This window comes from Candoia aspera, chromosome 1, assembly GCF_035149785.1.
Source record: "Candoia aspera isolate rCanAsp1 chromosome 1, rCanAsp1.hap2, whole genome shotgun sequence".
Taxonomy (NCBI): Eukaryota; Metazoa; Chordata; class Lepidosauria; order Squamata; family Boidae; genus Candoia; species Candoia aspera.
This window is the reverse complement of record NC_086153.1, coordinates 6,243,286-6,258,671: the sequence shown is the minus strand read 5'-3', so window position 1 is coordinate 6,258,671 and position 15,386 is coordinate 6,243,286. Positions and strand designations below refer to the sequence as shown.

Here is a 15,386-nt window from a genome sequence, read left to right as displayed (position 1 = left end):
TTAGCTTGGTATTTGGAGGAGGAAATGTCTGGAGGGTGGAATCCTAGAAGATGGTTCATCCAGAAATCACTTGGTTCTCTCCTGCTCCAGTCTGAAGTCCAGAACGGGTGTCACTTCCTTGAAGGATCAGCCCCGTGCCTTGGGAATTTTATTGGGCTCAGCTGCTGCGGAATGTGCTCATGGATGCTGTGGTCTGAGGAATCTTTGCCAAGTTTTGACTGGTGTGCCAATCGCACCCCGACCTGGCATAGGTGGTCATAGCAACCATGATTCACACACCCTGGCAATCATCACCGGAAGAGATTACATCGATGCACTTTATTTACATAGGGCGGCCTTTGAACTGCAATTGGTGCCCAATGACAGTTGTTACGGCCAAATAACCTGGGTGTCAAAGACACAGCCTTGGCTTTTGGGGGCAACTCAAAGGGTTTTATCCTTTAAAGCTCTACATGGTTTGGATCCTAGGTACCTTCAGACCAGCTGACCCCAAGGAGGCAGCCTCAGCTCATCATGTGAAATGGGTGGGGCTCCAGAGGCCACAACTTTCCATGATAGTCCTCAATTTGAGGAACAGCAGTTCTCCAGAGGAGTGTTTCTCAACCTCAGCATCTTTAAGATGTGCGGACTTCAACTCCCAGAATTCCCTGACCAGCCATGCTGGCTGGGGAATTCTGGGAGTTGAAGTCCACACAACTTAAAGTTGCCGAGGTTGAGAAACACTGCTCCAGAGGGTCACAAAAACATGGGCATCCTCCAGAAAGGTCTTTAGCAGTGATTGGGTTGGCACCATTGATTTTATGGTGAGCATATTTTATTCCTGTTTGGTGGTTTTCCTGACTGTATGTAGTTATGGCTCTAAGAAAGAAATTTGAATTGAACTTAAATAAATAATTTTACTACAATGGCCACCTTTTGTCAATGCTTTAATGGGTCTTCCTGTCCACTGCATTGGTTCTATGACAAGACTTGTTTTTTGGAAAATGGATAACCATGGAGCAATGTCACCTTGTGGTATCATTTCCCTATCAAAACCGATCAGTGATTTAATTTTTAGAGAAACTGCCCCCTCAAATGTTCCAGTGATGAATCGGTCAACACAGTGAGTTGCAGCCACAGTATTTAATTTGTTTGAATAATATACTTACAGATAGACAGGTTCACTCCATATACAGTTACTTGGACTTCTTTTTTAATACAGTTCATATCCCAATACATTAATACTTTTTCTTAAATTATTTACACAGTACTTATGTACATGGTCTTTCTAAATTCAGTGCATTGTCAATAAGTTTTATACAATAATTTACAGAGTGAATACAGTTAAACAGTTAACTTAAATTGTTTTTCCTATTAAATTTAGGAATTAATTTAACCTTTTTTCTTAAAGAAAATTAATAATTACAACCAATGTAACAAAGCATGGCAGATTAAAAATGATGCAAGTCGATCATGCTATGTGTTTAAACATAAACAAAACCATTTGAAAAGAAAAGTTATGAAGAGGTGGGTGGAAGAATCTTCAAAGAGAGATCGAGGTAATTATCCCCCCCCCCATTTTAAAGTAGGGATTTTCTCCATGCTCAGAGATGTCAGGAAAAAGGACTTGGGGAGCAATGCATTGTGAAAATCATCCCCCACTCCCACCCCCAGGATTTGGCTCTTCCGCAAGCTACATTGCAGTTCCCAGAATTCATACCGCGTGTTCAACAAGATGCCTGCTTTTTGTCAAAATGGCAATGTAGTGATATTAGTTATACAACTAAGTTGTGGCATCCATTAGAAGAGAGGCTGGAAAGCTGGTCCTCCTTAGATACTCTGGACTACAACTTCCAGAAGGCCTCATCAGCACAGTCGGGGATTATGGGAGCTGGAGTGCAGAGCCAGGTAGAAGGCACCACGTGGCCTTCTACTGTATGAAAAACTAAAGGACTCTAGATCCCACCCACCTTAGGGTGTGCCACCACTTTCTGCCACGCACACAGGCTTGTAAGCAGAAGGCCTGGATTTGAAATGACCCTCCAACATACACACACACACATACACACACACACACTCCAATGGGAGTGACAAGGTGGCACACTCTCAGACCACTGGGTGTATGGGCCTCTCTGCACGATGGGTCCACATCACTTGGGTGAGTAAGATCAAGGGGTGCTCAGGCACAACTAGCTTGTGTTTGAAAGAGATCAACAGGCTGAAGAGCTGACAATCGCTATGTCCAGTAGCCTATCAAAGCACAGGTTTAAAGGTAAAGATCCGCAAGATCCTGTAATCCTTCTCTACCCTCCGTGTCCACCAAGCTCCCTTTTGTCAGAAGAGACTAACCCTTCTCTTAACGTGAGGTTAGAGGAAAGAAGCGATAATGCACGGGAACCGCCAGGAAATGGTACAAGGGGAAAAGGAAGTTTAAAAAAAAGTCTTCTGTAAACTCTGCTGTGGGAAGAAGACAGCAGAAGGCCAGCCATTTTGCTTGGCGGGACGGGGGACCTGCCACAAGAAAATCAGCTAAAAGAAATCCTGTGATTTTTTGACCGGCTCTCAGTAAGGGAGAGGTCGACCTTGTGCCTGGATGGGACCAGTTCAAAGAGCAATGGGGTGCAGAAATGAATTTGTGTTCCTCTTGTATAAGACAGAATAAAATCCTGCATATAGATGCGAAATCTAGCTTGTTAGGAGGAAGGCTACGTATTGACTTCTCCCTGCTATATTAAGGATTTATTTTGTATAGAGAAGCCACATGTTCAACTGGGCCCTTCTTCCCAACATTTTAGCAGTGTTCCTCAACCTTGGTGAGTTTAAGATGGGTGGACTTCAACTCCCAGAATTCCCCAGCCAGCAGAGCTGGCTGGGGAATTCTGGGAGTTGAAGTCCACCCATCTTAAACTCACCAAGGTTAGAAACACTGTTCTAGCAGCATGCTCATACTACAGGCCTCCCAGTTAGTGGCAAAACCAACCTTTGCTGCGGTTTTAAAATGTCACTGTCCTCTGTCACTAACAGCTGGTTCAGATGCCTCACTGATGAAGCAATCATCAGCTGTCCTAGCCTCTAATCAACCTTATTTAATCGTCTGCTTTGGAACAGCTGAGGAGCAAGGGGACCTAGTTTAAGTCAGCTGCGGAGTGGGCCCCGGCCCAGGAAATGCAGTCAGCAAGAATTTCCAATCACGTTCTCAACAGAACTTGCCTGAAAAATGGGAAGACGGCTCTAACTCCTTTGATGTCCTGTCCTCCTAATCCATTTCCACCCAGGCAGCCAGAAATGGCCACCAATTTTATTTATTTTATTATTATTATTATTATTATTATTATTATTATTATTATTATTATTATTATTTCTGTATGGCCACCCATCTCACTGCGGCAACTCTGGGCGGTTTACAAGATTTACCGGAACGGAAATGAACATCAACATGCCCAGAGCGAGTTAGAAGTATAAATATTCCTCCCAGGAACAAAGCTGGCCGACCAGAAGCGCAGCCAGCTGGGTGGCAGAATGAACACCTCTCCGTTGCCGACGGTCATCGTTCAGTTGTGCTGCCTTGCTCTTTGAAATAAAATGAATGGAAAGGACACACACAGGCGTGCGCACACCCGTTCCTAAAGCACTTACAGTGATGAAATGGACTCTGCTATGCTTTTATTATTACTTTTAAAGTGCAAATAAATAAAAACCAACCATCAGTACCAGCCACCCACCGACTGAGGAAGAGAGAACAATGTTGGGAGCGCTTTCCCCCTTCTAAAGGTTTGCCACAGATGGCGTTAGTAGTACTGAAGAAGGGCCAGATGATCCTGCACTCCATCCCCATTGCGAGGGGCAACTGCTTGGGGTCCAAAACGTCAAGATGGCGGCTGCCACTGCACATCTGAAGCCCCATCTCTTGCCTGCGTGTGACACAAGTAAAATAAAAAGGGGTGGGGCTTGGATCACACAGCCACGGACACCATCTTGAGCTTTGTGACCCCCTTCCCTCGTGGACACCCTGGCCAATGGTCCTCCTTTCAGTACAAATTTCCCATCAGCCATCACGGTCACATTCCTCATTGGCTCAAACACTCAACCAGGCTCCATCGTCTTCGGGATTTAGAGACTGGCGTGGGGTGGGGTGGGGGATAGATCCCCCCCATCGGCCTATCCCAGTCTCAACAATGATTACAAGATCATGCCTGCAGTACACTAGAAAGTCAGGAGCTAGCCTCTTTTGAACGAAGGTTTTAAGATTAGGGGACAGCGTAGCCACATGGTGAACATGTTTTCTTACCCCAAGTACTTTCCAGTAAATGGAGAAACACTTGGCTCGTAGAGCATCCCAATCCATCCAGTGCTTCAAACGGGAGGTGAATGATAGTCATCCTGCTCACTTCCCCCAGCAACAGCCTGGAGCTGTTCTCAGCTCCCAAATCTCTGGGGCGTTTCAGGGACCACAAAGCTGCTGAAGCTGCTCTGAACAGCCAAAAGGGTTGGAACAACTGCACAGGCTCAGAGAAAGAAATTCTACTCTCAAGGTGACGGAAGGGGACTGCTAATGCACACACAAACTAGGAAAGTGAGCAGCGGGTTAAAAATGGAAAGCTTGGGAGAGGAAAGGGGGGCGGGATTTTCTGCGGCCTGTTCCTGCAGCCTGCGTGTGCCTCTTCTCACCAAGGAAATGGAATGAAACTTCAGAAAAAGGAGGTAGAAATTTCATGTTGTCAGACAACACTACAGGTTAATCATCTGAAATCTGAAGAGAGCGTCCCAAAGGTTACTTCTCTCCCCAACCTCACCTCGCTCCAGACGTCCCTAAGAGCAAATCAGGAAAAGGAAAGAACAGACTCCTGTTATTCTGGCTCTTAACTGGATTATCTAAAACAGTGTTTCTCAACCGTGGCAACTTTAAGCCGTGTGGACTTCAACTCCCAGAACTCCCCAGCCAGCATAGCTGGCTGGGGAATTCTGGGAGTTGAAGTCCACACGGCTTAAAGTTGTCACGGTTGAGAAACACTGATCTAAAACTTTAAATATATCTAAGTCCTAGTTTGCTGAGGCCAAACCAGCTTAAAGGCCAAAGGCAAAATAAAACAATTTGACCAATGGGTGCTCTCCCACCCCACCCTCTGGGCATGGAGCAAGAGATGGGAACAAAAGTAATGCCATCTTATAAATGCTCGTTTTAATTAGGGTTTCTCTTTCTCCCCCTGCTTTTTGTTTTTCTTGAGTTGTGCTTTCAGGTCACAGGAGGAAAATAAAAAAAAAAAAATTAAAAAAATCAAAACTACATCGAGCTCTTCTGCTCAGCTAAAACCATATTTCCTTTTTTGTTTTGTTTTGTTTTGTTTTGTTTTTTTGCCAAACTAGCGGCGCAATGTCCTCGGACCGACCTTTAGAAACCCGTTTTGCTCACTGCAGGACACAGTACTTTTTGTAGTCGGACTCAAAATCTTCATCCATGCTACTGGTGTCCGCCATGTTCTTGCCCTCAATCTTTGGCAAAAATTGTGCATAGTCCACTCCTTGCTGCTCGTAGAAGAGGATGTAGGCAGAATCTGTGTCAATTTCGTCGGGATGCAATTCCTGGAGGAGAAGGGGGACATATTGATTATATCGAACAATCCTTTAAATAATGCAATATTACTCCAAACATAAAGAATCCCCCTTTTTGGGGGGAGATGGGTGGTGATAGAAATTAGAATAACAAACAAACCAACAAACAAATTCACCCTTGACAGAATGCTGAAAACTATTGAAGCTCTTGTTCTAAGACTACTGGAAGTCGTTGACAGGGGGGAGGCCGGTTATCCCAGCTTATTATAAGGACACTGCAGGAATTAGCGACTTTTTCAAGTCCAAAATAAGGCTGAGAATTTCTCCAAACCTCATCCAATCATTCAAGGTCATGACATTCCAACCATCTCAGCCAAAAAATCTTGCAATCTGTGGATGTTCTTGCAAGAGCTCATGAGAGATCTTGAAACGTGGCAAGATTCCAGCCATTCTGGGGGCCTGCAGATACTCTCCAACAGAGCCGGTTTGGTGTTAGAAACCAAGAAATTTAGACTTAAAGCCAGCTGGGTGACTTTAGACAATCGCTCTCTCTCTCAGCCCTGCAAAGAAGGCAGAAGCAAGCCACTTTCAAAACTATTGGCAAGAAAACTGCATGGACTTTTTCACGTAGCCACCAGGAATCAAGACTGACTTGAAGGCACAACCCCACCATCACCACCACACACACACACAAAGGTATCATCTAAGGGTATCAGGAACTCCTGTTCCTGATGTATTCCATATCTCATAGAATCAGGAGGGGTCTAGTAGCACATTTCCCCACTCACAAATGTTATTGAAAGGCATAAGTTCCCACTTACAAGCTTCTGCCTTTTAATGAAATATCATAGTTGGAAAAGGTGCTACCAGACTCCTAATTTCTTGCCAACATTGACCTCAGAAGAACTCTCTTCCTACCATATCCCACAGCTACGTGGACCAGTTGCCCTTTGGACTTCACCTGCTGCACCCAGCCCTCTTTCCATCCCAGAGGAAATGCCAAGACTTAGCCACATGATCCTGGCTTTCCAGGATCAATTTAGAAACAAGTCCTGTTGGAAATCTTGGAGAATGGCAGGATGCTGAGAAAGACATTGATGCATCCCCTGGAGGAACACCCAGACCCAAGTAAGGGGTATCCACACAAGGATTCTGGGGTATCCTGAAAGAGCAACGAATATTCAGCTGCTTGTTACTGTAAGTATGGAACAATCTAGACCAGTGTTTTGGTCTAGATCAGTGCTTCTCAACCTTGGCCACTTAAGATGTGTGGACTTCAACTCCCAGAATTCTGGGAGTTGAAGTCCACATATCTTAAGGTTGCTAAGGTTGAGAAACACTGATCTAGACCAAAATGTCTCAAGCCCACAAGGGGCCACCATCAACTTTCAAAATGGAGAAATGCAAGTGGAAGAGAACCTCAAACACCTCGAAGTCTCCTGAGACAGACTGCTGAAAGGCACCCAGAAACAGGCTGCTGTTGCACAGGTGGGCCAAAGCAAATCATGCTAGCATCCAATGTCCCAAAATCACGGTGGCTAATTTCAGGCCACTGAAGTTCCTATGTAATGGAAGCTCTTGCCAGGACCTTTCTGTTTTCCCCTAAGCCAGCAAAGTGGTTTACCTTACAGCTGCTGTCGTTGTAACAGTACCATTTGTCATTTGGGTTTTTGGCATAGGTGACATAATGGCCTCCTCCCATAATTCCTGAATGGCACTGGAAGAGAGAGACCCAAGACACCAAGGTTATCCAGAGGCCCCAGGTTCCATGGATTCAAGTCATCCATCCTTTCCTTTCTGCCATATGAAGGTGGAATGAACCCAGCACGATGCCGATACCACTTCAGAACGTTGCGTCTTCTCGCTTTTATACATCAAAGGCTCATCAAGACCCATTAGCCTTCAACAAACCCTCTCACCCACAGGCAGTGAAGGGGTGTTTGGCCTTGATGGGCAAAAATGCTCAGGGGGAGGGTCTTACAGCAGCTGAGTTACACTGGAGAAGACTTTGTGAGCGAGGTGGAAATCCAAGATGGTGATGGCGTGGATTTCTTCCCATCAAGGGAATAATGCTCTCTTCCATAGCGCCTGCCCTCTGGACCATCCTCCCTCCAGAAATTAGGATGTCCCCGACCCTGTTGGCCTTTCATAAGGCCATGAAGACCTGGCTTTGTGCCCGGGCCTGGGGCCTCGAGCGTGTCGATGGTCCCGTCTCTTGGCTGTATTAACATCCATGCATTGCTCGCTTGGCAGCCATGCATATTTATTTTGTATTTATTTTATATTTTAACTGTTTTAATTGTAACAGTTTTAATCGTTTTATAGTTTTATTGTTGTAAGCCACCCAGAGTCACTTGCTGAGATGGGCGGCTATAGAAATCAAATGAATGAATGAATGAATGAATGAATGAATGAATGAATGCAGATCTGTGATTGGGGGGAGTGTTGAGGGTTATGGGCACCATTTTCTATCTCTCTTTACTACTCTCAAAACTGTGCTCCAGTTCTCTTCCCATGGGAAAAGCTACTTCTACCAACTCTGGGAATAACCAGACTGGTGGTGCTTCCCACAGGTGCCCCCAAGATGTTTTGGATTACAATTCCAGTCAGGTATCGGCCAGCCTGGCCAATGACAAGCGGCCTTGGAAATTGCACTCCACAACCCATGGAGGGCAGCAGGTTCCCTTCATGTATCCTACATAGTTGCTTAGCTTCTCTGAGCAATAACCTCTGCTCAAGATTATCTTCCACTGCTTGCCTAAGGATACTTTCACCCAGTTACTTCTCGGTATACAAAATCTTGATGGCTGCAGGTAAGGAAACTGGCAGAAGACAGGTCAAATACCTATTTTCTTTCCCTCGGGCTGGATTTGCACAACACACTAAAGAATGACATTTAGAAAGTCACTGAAAACCTAGTTATTCTCCCAGGCCTGAAGATAGGGTGGTTGTTGACCCCCTGTAGGATGTTTTGTTTTGTCTTCTGGATGCATATGATCTATATCTTTGTCTTCATTGTGGGTTTCTCCACCAGGGTTCCGTGGAGCCCTCGGGTTCTGCGAGAGGCCACTAGGGGTTCCCTGGGAGATCACCATTTATTTAAAAAATTATTTCAAATTCGGGCCACTTCACATTAAAGAGGTAAGTTTCATTCTTTATTTTTAGTTTAGGAACACTGTTAGTGCATCTAGACAGGCCTACCCATGAAACGAATATCGTAATTTTGCAACTTCTGGCCTATATTTGAGCCTGAATGTGCAGGGGTTCTCCAAGGCCTGGAAAATATTTCAAGGGTTCCTCCAGGGTCAAAAGTCTGAGAAAGGCTGTTTTCAAGTGTAAGTCACCCAGAGATGTTGCAGTTGGGTGACTTATAAATCATATAAACAAACAAAGTAGTCTGTAGTTCACAGTATTGTGGGAACCAGGCCATTATACTCCATCAAAGTCAATGTATTTGTTCAGGCACAGACTGTTAAGTGAACCGGGCAAAATCAGAGTTTAGCGTGTTGTGTGAACCAAATCTCGCTTATTGTTTTTTTTCTTTATCACTCCCACTTGCCACAATAGGGGGGGGGGCAAAATTCCTATTAAGATAAAGACAGAACTCCCATCCCCCACTAAACAAGAAAGGCTGGCTTGTGAAGGGGAACTTGTACAGGGAAGGACAAAAAGACTTTGGGAAAAAGTGGGGAGGTGGGACAGACCCTCTTCTAGATTTTTTAAGCCAGGTTTTGAAAAACAGCCCAAAACTGGTCTGAAGTTTGTCAAGGAAATGAAGGCAAGGCTTCATCTTCAGAAGGAGAACAACAGAGTACACAGACCTACCGCACAATGTTTTCTGCACCATTCGTCCTATGCGAAGGGCAGACTGACAAATTGCGGGACTGGACAGAAAACCAGTTCACTGTATCCCAAGCGGCTTGGAGACATCATTGTGCCAACTGGGCCTGGACAGACACCGGTGGACGCCCTGCCCACCCTACTCCGTGTTCCTCCCTTTGGGCTGCTTTAAATGCACCCCTTTGATAAACGCACCCGGGCCTTTCATGCAATGGCTCAGCCAAAATCTGAGCTGTAAAGAAACTGACCCAGCCTCCACTCAGATGGCAGCTTCTGCCGAGACACCTACCGAAATTGCGTATAAGTTGTAAATGGGATTAACACAGATTTCTCCTCTTTGGTCGTCCACCAGCTGCTCTTCCCGGTGGCTTTCCAGTGGACCGTTGAGGCTGTTGTTGCTCCAAGAGCTCTGCTTGCAAAGGTATCCGTTGGTCAACTGTGCCCCATTGTCCTGAGCAGCCACCAGGTCCCCTGAGCCGTCCTCCAAACTCTGCTCCCGGCCCGAGGAGTCCCCTTGCTCGAGCGCGGCCACTGGGTCTGGCTGGGTCCCGTTCTCCCGACTCACGTCCAGGTTCTCTTTGCTGTTTGACAGTTTGTTTTTACAGAGCTGGGGGAGCCGAAGGCGCCCCTTACCTCTGCCCAAAGTCCTCGGGCTATTGGTCGGACTAAGGTTTTTGCTGGGCGAAGAGCCAGAAATGCACTTCCTTGCGGAGGACGGCGATGCTGGAAAGAAAGAGACAGGCATGTGCTTTGCAGGTAAATCCGTCCTCCTGCCCATGATAACAAGCAACAGCAGCTTCTTATTAGGCAAGATTTGTGCTATTCTGCAGAAAAACAAAATCAATCCTTTGGGCCACTCGCTCTCTCTCACCTCCAGCTACCTCGCAGGGTTGAGGTGGAGGAAGAAACAAAAACCTGGAGGCTTATGTGGATCCCCTTGAGTTCCCACGAGAAAGGTGGGATATTTATCAGATGGATTTGATAGATAGGTAGAGAGTAAGGAAGATGGACTTGAGGGAGATATGCAGGATCTGATGCATAGATAAAATGGGTTGAAACATTTAAGTCTGGAACATCCAGATAACATTTAGCTCAGACACCTTAATTCACTCAGATTTGAGGAGGAGGAGAGGAGGAGGAGGAGGAGGAGGAACAGCATAATCAGACCTGCAAGGTTCTATTATTATAGCCAATCTCAATAAAAGTAGTGTCAGCTTTCCTGTGGAGTTGATTTCCTGGTTTAGTCTACTTCAGAGTTTCTCAACCTTGGCAACTTCACGATATGTGAACTTCAACTCCCAGAATTTCCCAGCCAGCCATACTGGCTGGGGAATTATGGGAGTTGAAGTCCACACATCTTCAAGTTGCCATGGTTAAGAAACACTGGTGTACTTAGTGGGGCTGACATGGATGGATTGATGGAACTTGTTTGATGTATGCCCTCCATGAGAGCAAGGCAGTGTACCTGGGGGTCACCCCTCATTTTATCCTGGCGACAACAATCCTGAGAGGTAGGCTGGGCTGAGGGAGAACACCTAATCCAAACCCATGCAGGGAGCTTCCTTCATTGAAGGGGCACTAGATTTTGGCACTTGATTCACCCTGTGCAATGACTTCACTGCACTGGATCTTAAAAACAAGACTGATAAATATAGTGTCAAACAAGCCATGGAGAAGCCCACTGTTATGGTAGTTAAGCGTGAGCATCCTCCCCTTTTGGACTTCAGCCCTAGAAGGTGGCGGCTGTGGATAAGCAGATCCCAGGGGTGAACATGCGCAGTCGGGAACTGCCAAGAAACAGCCTTTGGGAATGGATGGCATAGAAAGGAAGTGAGTGAGTGAGAGAGACATGCAGCCAGAATATGCAAAGACCTACCCATCTGCCCAAGGAAAAAGCTTTTCCTGGTTTTATCTAGTTGGTTTTCTGACTGGCTCCCACCCTTCTGGACCAATAAACATTATAAACATGATCTTGATAGTGAATACAAGATCTTGAATCTTTTTCATTAGCTGCAGCAGGAGAAAAGTAGGATGAACTCTTTAGAATAAACCCATACGTGAGGTTTTGCCAAACTCCCCTCCCCAAGAATCAGCTCCCAGGACAACGTGACTCGTTCTATTTGGGCAGCAGAGTATTTTTCCACATCCCAAATACTGGATATTTAACTTCATGCAATCCTTACGCCAAACCCTCAAGGCAATCGAGTGTCTTTAATCCTGGGTCACTGGTCAAGGTTTCAGTGCTCCAGAGTGAAGGTGTGGCAATGATGGGACTCCAGCCTGAGAGCCAAGATTTGCTAGGTCAACTACTTTTCCCCACCGGGCCCCAGAGGAAGGCATGGGAGAAGGGGGTCCTCCCTTGCAGGCTCTCCTTGGGGCTGCTTCAATAGGACACTTGGAGATTCAGTTGCTCTCCTTTCTGAGGCACCTACTTTCACAAAGGAATGTTAGTTTCCTCCAAAAGATACCCCTTCGGAGTGGGTGGGCCAGACCGCCAAGGCCAGGACTCATGCAGAGACACACCCTCAGCCTCCTTTTACAGTTCGGCTGCAGGTCGCCTTCAAGACTCTGGCTAAATTGACTAAACTGACAGCATCAGTAAGAGAAAATACCATGACTGGATTTGTTTCCACTTGGAAACCGCTTTTGGACTCTTTGCTTGTATCTGGAAAAAAAAAAACCCCAAAGTTCTGATTTTGGGTTTTGATGATTAAATGGTTTGATTTTAGAGAAATGATGTTACTAAACATTTAATTAATAGTAGGAGGTTAACTCTTTTATATGCTTCTGTATCTGTGTTGAAGGTCGGAAGTCACTTGTCTTTTATGTTTTTCTATCTATTTCTGCACTAATCAAAGCCAACATTTGTAGCTCAGGGTTGAACTGTGGAGTCCTTGGTGCTCTCTGAGCCTTGTTGTTTTCCTGCAGATGTTTCATTGCTCGACTAGACAACATCTTCAGTGCGAAGTTCAGTGCGAAGTTTGCACCGAAGATGTTGCCTAGTCTGGCAATGAAACTTCTGCAAGAAAACAACAAGGCTCAGAGAGCACCAAGGACTCTACTTATTTCTGCACTGTCTTAGTCTTCCTTGTTTCTTTTTAGTCTTGTATTCTATCTGTTCTATATTCTATATTTTGTATTTTAGTTATGCTTTGAAAAAATTAGTAACACTTCAATAACAACAACAACAACAACAAAAGAGTCTGGATGGATCCCTTCCCAATGGGGATCACGACGCTCTCATTTCAAGCCCTCCAGGACAAGGCCCCAGCCCCCCTACCTTTAATATTATTTAAGATCCCAGAAGCATTGAGAGAGGAAGGGCTCCTGGTGAAGACGTCGCCCTCCCCAGCCACAGTGATGCTCCGCTGCTCCATCCTCCGACACTCCTCCTGCAGAATCAGCGGCTCTGCGGGGTCGTCCCCCTGCGGCGTCGGCAGCTTTTGGGGCCAGCAGCTTGGATCTCTCGGCATCAGGAAGGCACTTGGGTCAAAACTCTCCCTGGGGAACTTGACGATTTTCTGGGATTTTATCCAGCGGCCATTGACAAACTGGAAACGCTTTAAGTGGATGATCTGGGGCGAGATAAGCGAGAGACGAGTCTGGTGAGGGCTTCCTTTTCCAAATGCTTTCCAGAGAGGGGTTTGCTAGGCCCTTTCAGCACCATATAATCTGTGGGTCCTTCACCGCCTTTTTGTCCTAACAGTCAGGAATCACGCTGAGACGAGGAGTAGGTCTCTAGTGTTTATTACTGTTACATAAAACAGAATCCTAACAAACTGAAGAAGCGTGGGAAAAACCCAGACAGATAAACCCCAAAGGTCAAGGCAGGTCTGATCTGTGTCTCTTTGAATGGCCGCTCAACTCCTCAGTACTACGCACGCGTTTTCCCCCCTGGATAGGGGCTCCCTCCTGCTCGCCATCAGTACTCATGATACTTTTAGAGATGAGAGAACGGAGACAGAGACCCAGAATTGGCTACCAGGGCTGAAGTGGCACTTTAAGCAGGATCCATTCATTCTGTGTGTGTGTGTGTGTAGGGGGAGAGAGAGAAAGAGAGGGAATGGAGGAAGTGAGACAGACAGCACAAGGTCGATTTGACACAAACTCTTCTTCATCCTCGTCAGGCTTAGATCAGGGGTCCTATACCATTTTGCGGTTTATGGACACGTTTTCAATTTTCAGAACATGCACGACGGCCACAGAGGCTCTTGCAAACAGCCCAGGAGGCAAGCTGGTGGAGCTGCTCACTTCCTGTCCCCTCAAACACCAGGATGCTCCCTAAACCCAGTTTTGCTTTTGCCTTTTTTGTTCCTGAAGGGGTGGGCACCCTTCCAAACGACCTCTAGGCTTCATCAATCCATCCTTCTGCTTTCCTGAGAATGTCTCTGGGGTCCACTGGAGACCCAGGAGACGTGGCATCTCGGCTGGGGCACCTGCCCTGGGGAAGAGTCTGTCCCTGAGATTCAGGTGGCCCACCAACCCTATTAGCCTCTGGAAGACTTTGAAGACCTGTTTTTTCCCTCAAGACATTAGTCGAGCCTGGTATGTATTGTGATGAGTTAAGCTACAGTAGCACTGCACTCTTGTCTTATGTTATGTCATGAGCACTGATGGTGAGCAGGAGGGGGCCCCTATCCAGGGGGGAAAATGCATGCGTAGTACTGAGGAGTTAAGCAGCCATTCAAAGAGACACAGATCAGACCCGCCTTGACTTTTGGGGTTTATCTGTCTGGGTTTTCCCCACGCTTCTTCAGTTCGTTAGGATTTTCTGTCTAATGTAGCAGTAATAAAGCACTAGAGACCTATTCCTTGTCTCAGCGTGGTTCCGGGCTGTTAGGACATGTCATACATTACCTATTGTTAACCATCCAGAGCAGGGTTTCTCAGCCAGGGTCCCGTGGCACCCTGGGGCTCCATGAGAGGTCAGTAAGGGTTCCCTGGGAGTTCACGATTTATTTAAAAAATTATTTCCAATCTGGGCAACTTCACATGAAAGAGGTAAGTTTCATTCTTTATTTTCAGTTTCAGAACACTGTTAGTGCATCCATACAGGCCTACCATGGAACGAATGTAATAATTTTGTAACGTATGGCCTATATTTCAGCCTGAATGCGCAGGGGTTCCCCGAGGCCGGAGAAATATTTCAAGGGTTCCTCCAGGGTCAAAAGGTACAGAAAGGCTGATCCAGAAGCATTAGACGGAGATGGATGGTCATATACACTCTTTAAATAAACAATAAAGAATCTACAGTATTCTGCCCTTCTTCAACCAGGTGCCCCCCCAAACGTGTTGCAAAAGCAACTCCCAGAATTCCCCACCAGCATGGCCAGAGGGAATTCTGGAGCTGTAATCCCCATCCACTTGAAGGGTGCCAGGCTGGGAAAAACTGGTATGTCATTAACCCCTTGTAAGAAGCGGTGCTTGGCCTGGCGGAAGGCAGAAAGTGATGGTCTGCCGGCATACCAGGATCGGGGGGAGCCTCCAGAGGTCCAGCTTCTTGGTGGCCAAGCAGTGAGTCCTGCACTTGGAACAATAGTACATTTCGTCTTCGCCCAGCTCCTCCTCGCTCGTGAAGGCCCGCAAGCAGCTGTCCAGGTTGATGGGCTCGGCCTGGGCACGCTGGCTTTGCTCCACACTTCGGTGCTCCTCTGCTATCTAAAGAAAGAAAGGAAACCAAAGGGTGAGAGATCTTCAGTAGGGGGTTCCCTCTATGGCAGTGTTTCTCAACCTCGGCAATTTTAAGAAGTGTGAACTTCAACTCCCAGAATTCCCCAGCTAGCATGGCTGGCTGGGGAATTCTGGGAGTTGAAGTCCAGACTTCTCAAAAGTCGCAAAGGTTGAGAAACACTGCTCTGTGGGGAAAGCAGCCCCTCCCCCTTTGCTCTAATTCATGTGCAGATTTCCTCGGTCTCTTTCCAGCAAGAGATTCTTCAACATTAACACGCTGCTCCACGGAGGTCCTTTGAAAAGGCATCATTGTGAGGAACAGCTCGCTTCATCCCCACAAAAGCTAC

The 15,386-nt window shown here is 46.4% G+C and overlaps 1 protein-coding gene across 3 annotated transcripts in view; it reads right to left on the bottom strand.

Moving 5' to 3' along the window:
* Positions 1-1,107: 1,107 nt before the first annotated feature.
* Positions 1,108-15,386, bottom strand: part of USP32 (ubiquitin specific peptidase 32) — a 162,619-nt gene continuing 148,340 nt past the window's right edge. For all 3 annotated transcript variants that reach the window (XM_063296595.1, XM_063296601.1, XM_063296607.1), the window contains exons 30-34: positions 14,836-15,027; positions 12,650-12,944; positions 9,659-10,092; positions 7,154-7,246; positions 1,108-5,559 (exon numbers count right to left, since the gene is read on the bottom strand). In XM_063296595.1, coding sequence (XP_063152665.1) covers positions 5,386-5,559; positions 7,154-7,246; positions 9,659-10,092; positions 12,650-12,944; positions 14,836-15,027 — 1,188 coding nt within the window. In that variant the 3' untranslated portion in view covers positions 1,108-5,385. The remainder of the gene's footprint in view (positions 5,560-7,153; positions 7,247-9,658; positions 10,093-12,649; positions 12,945-14,835; positions 15,028-15,386) is intronic.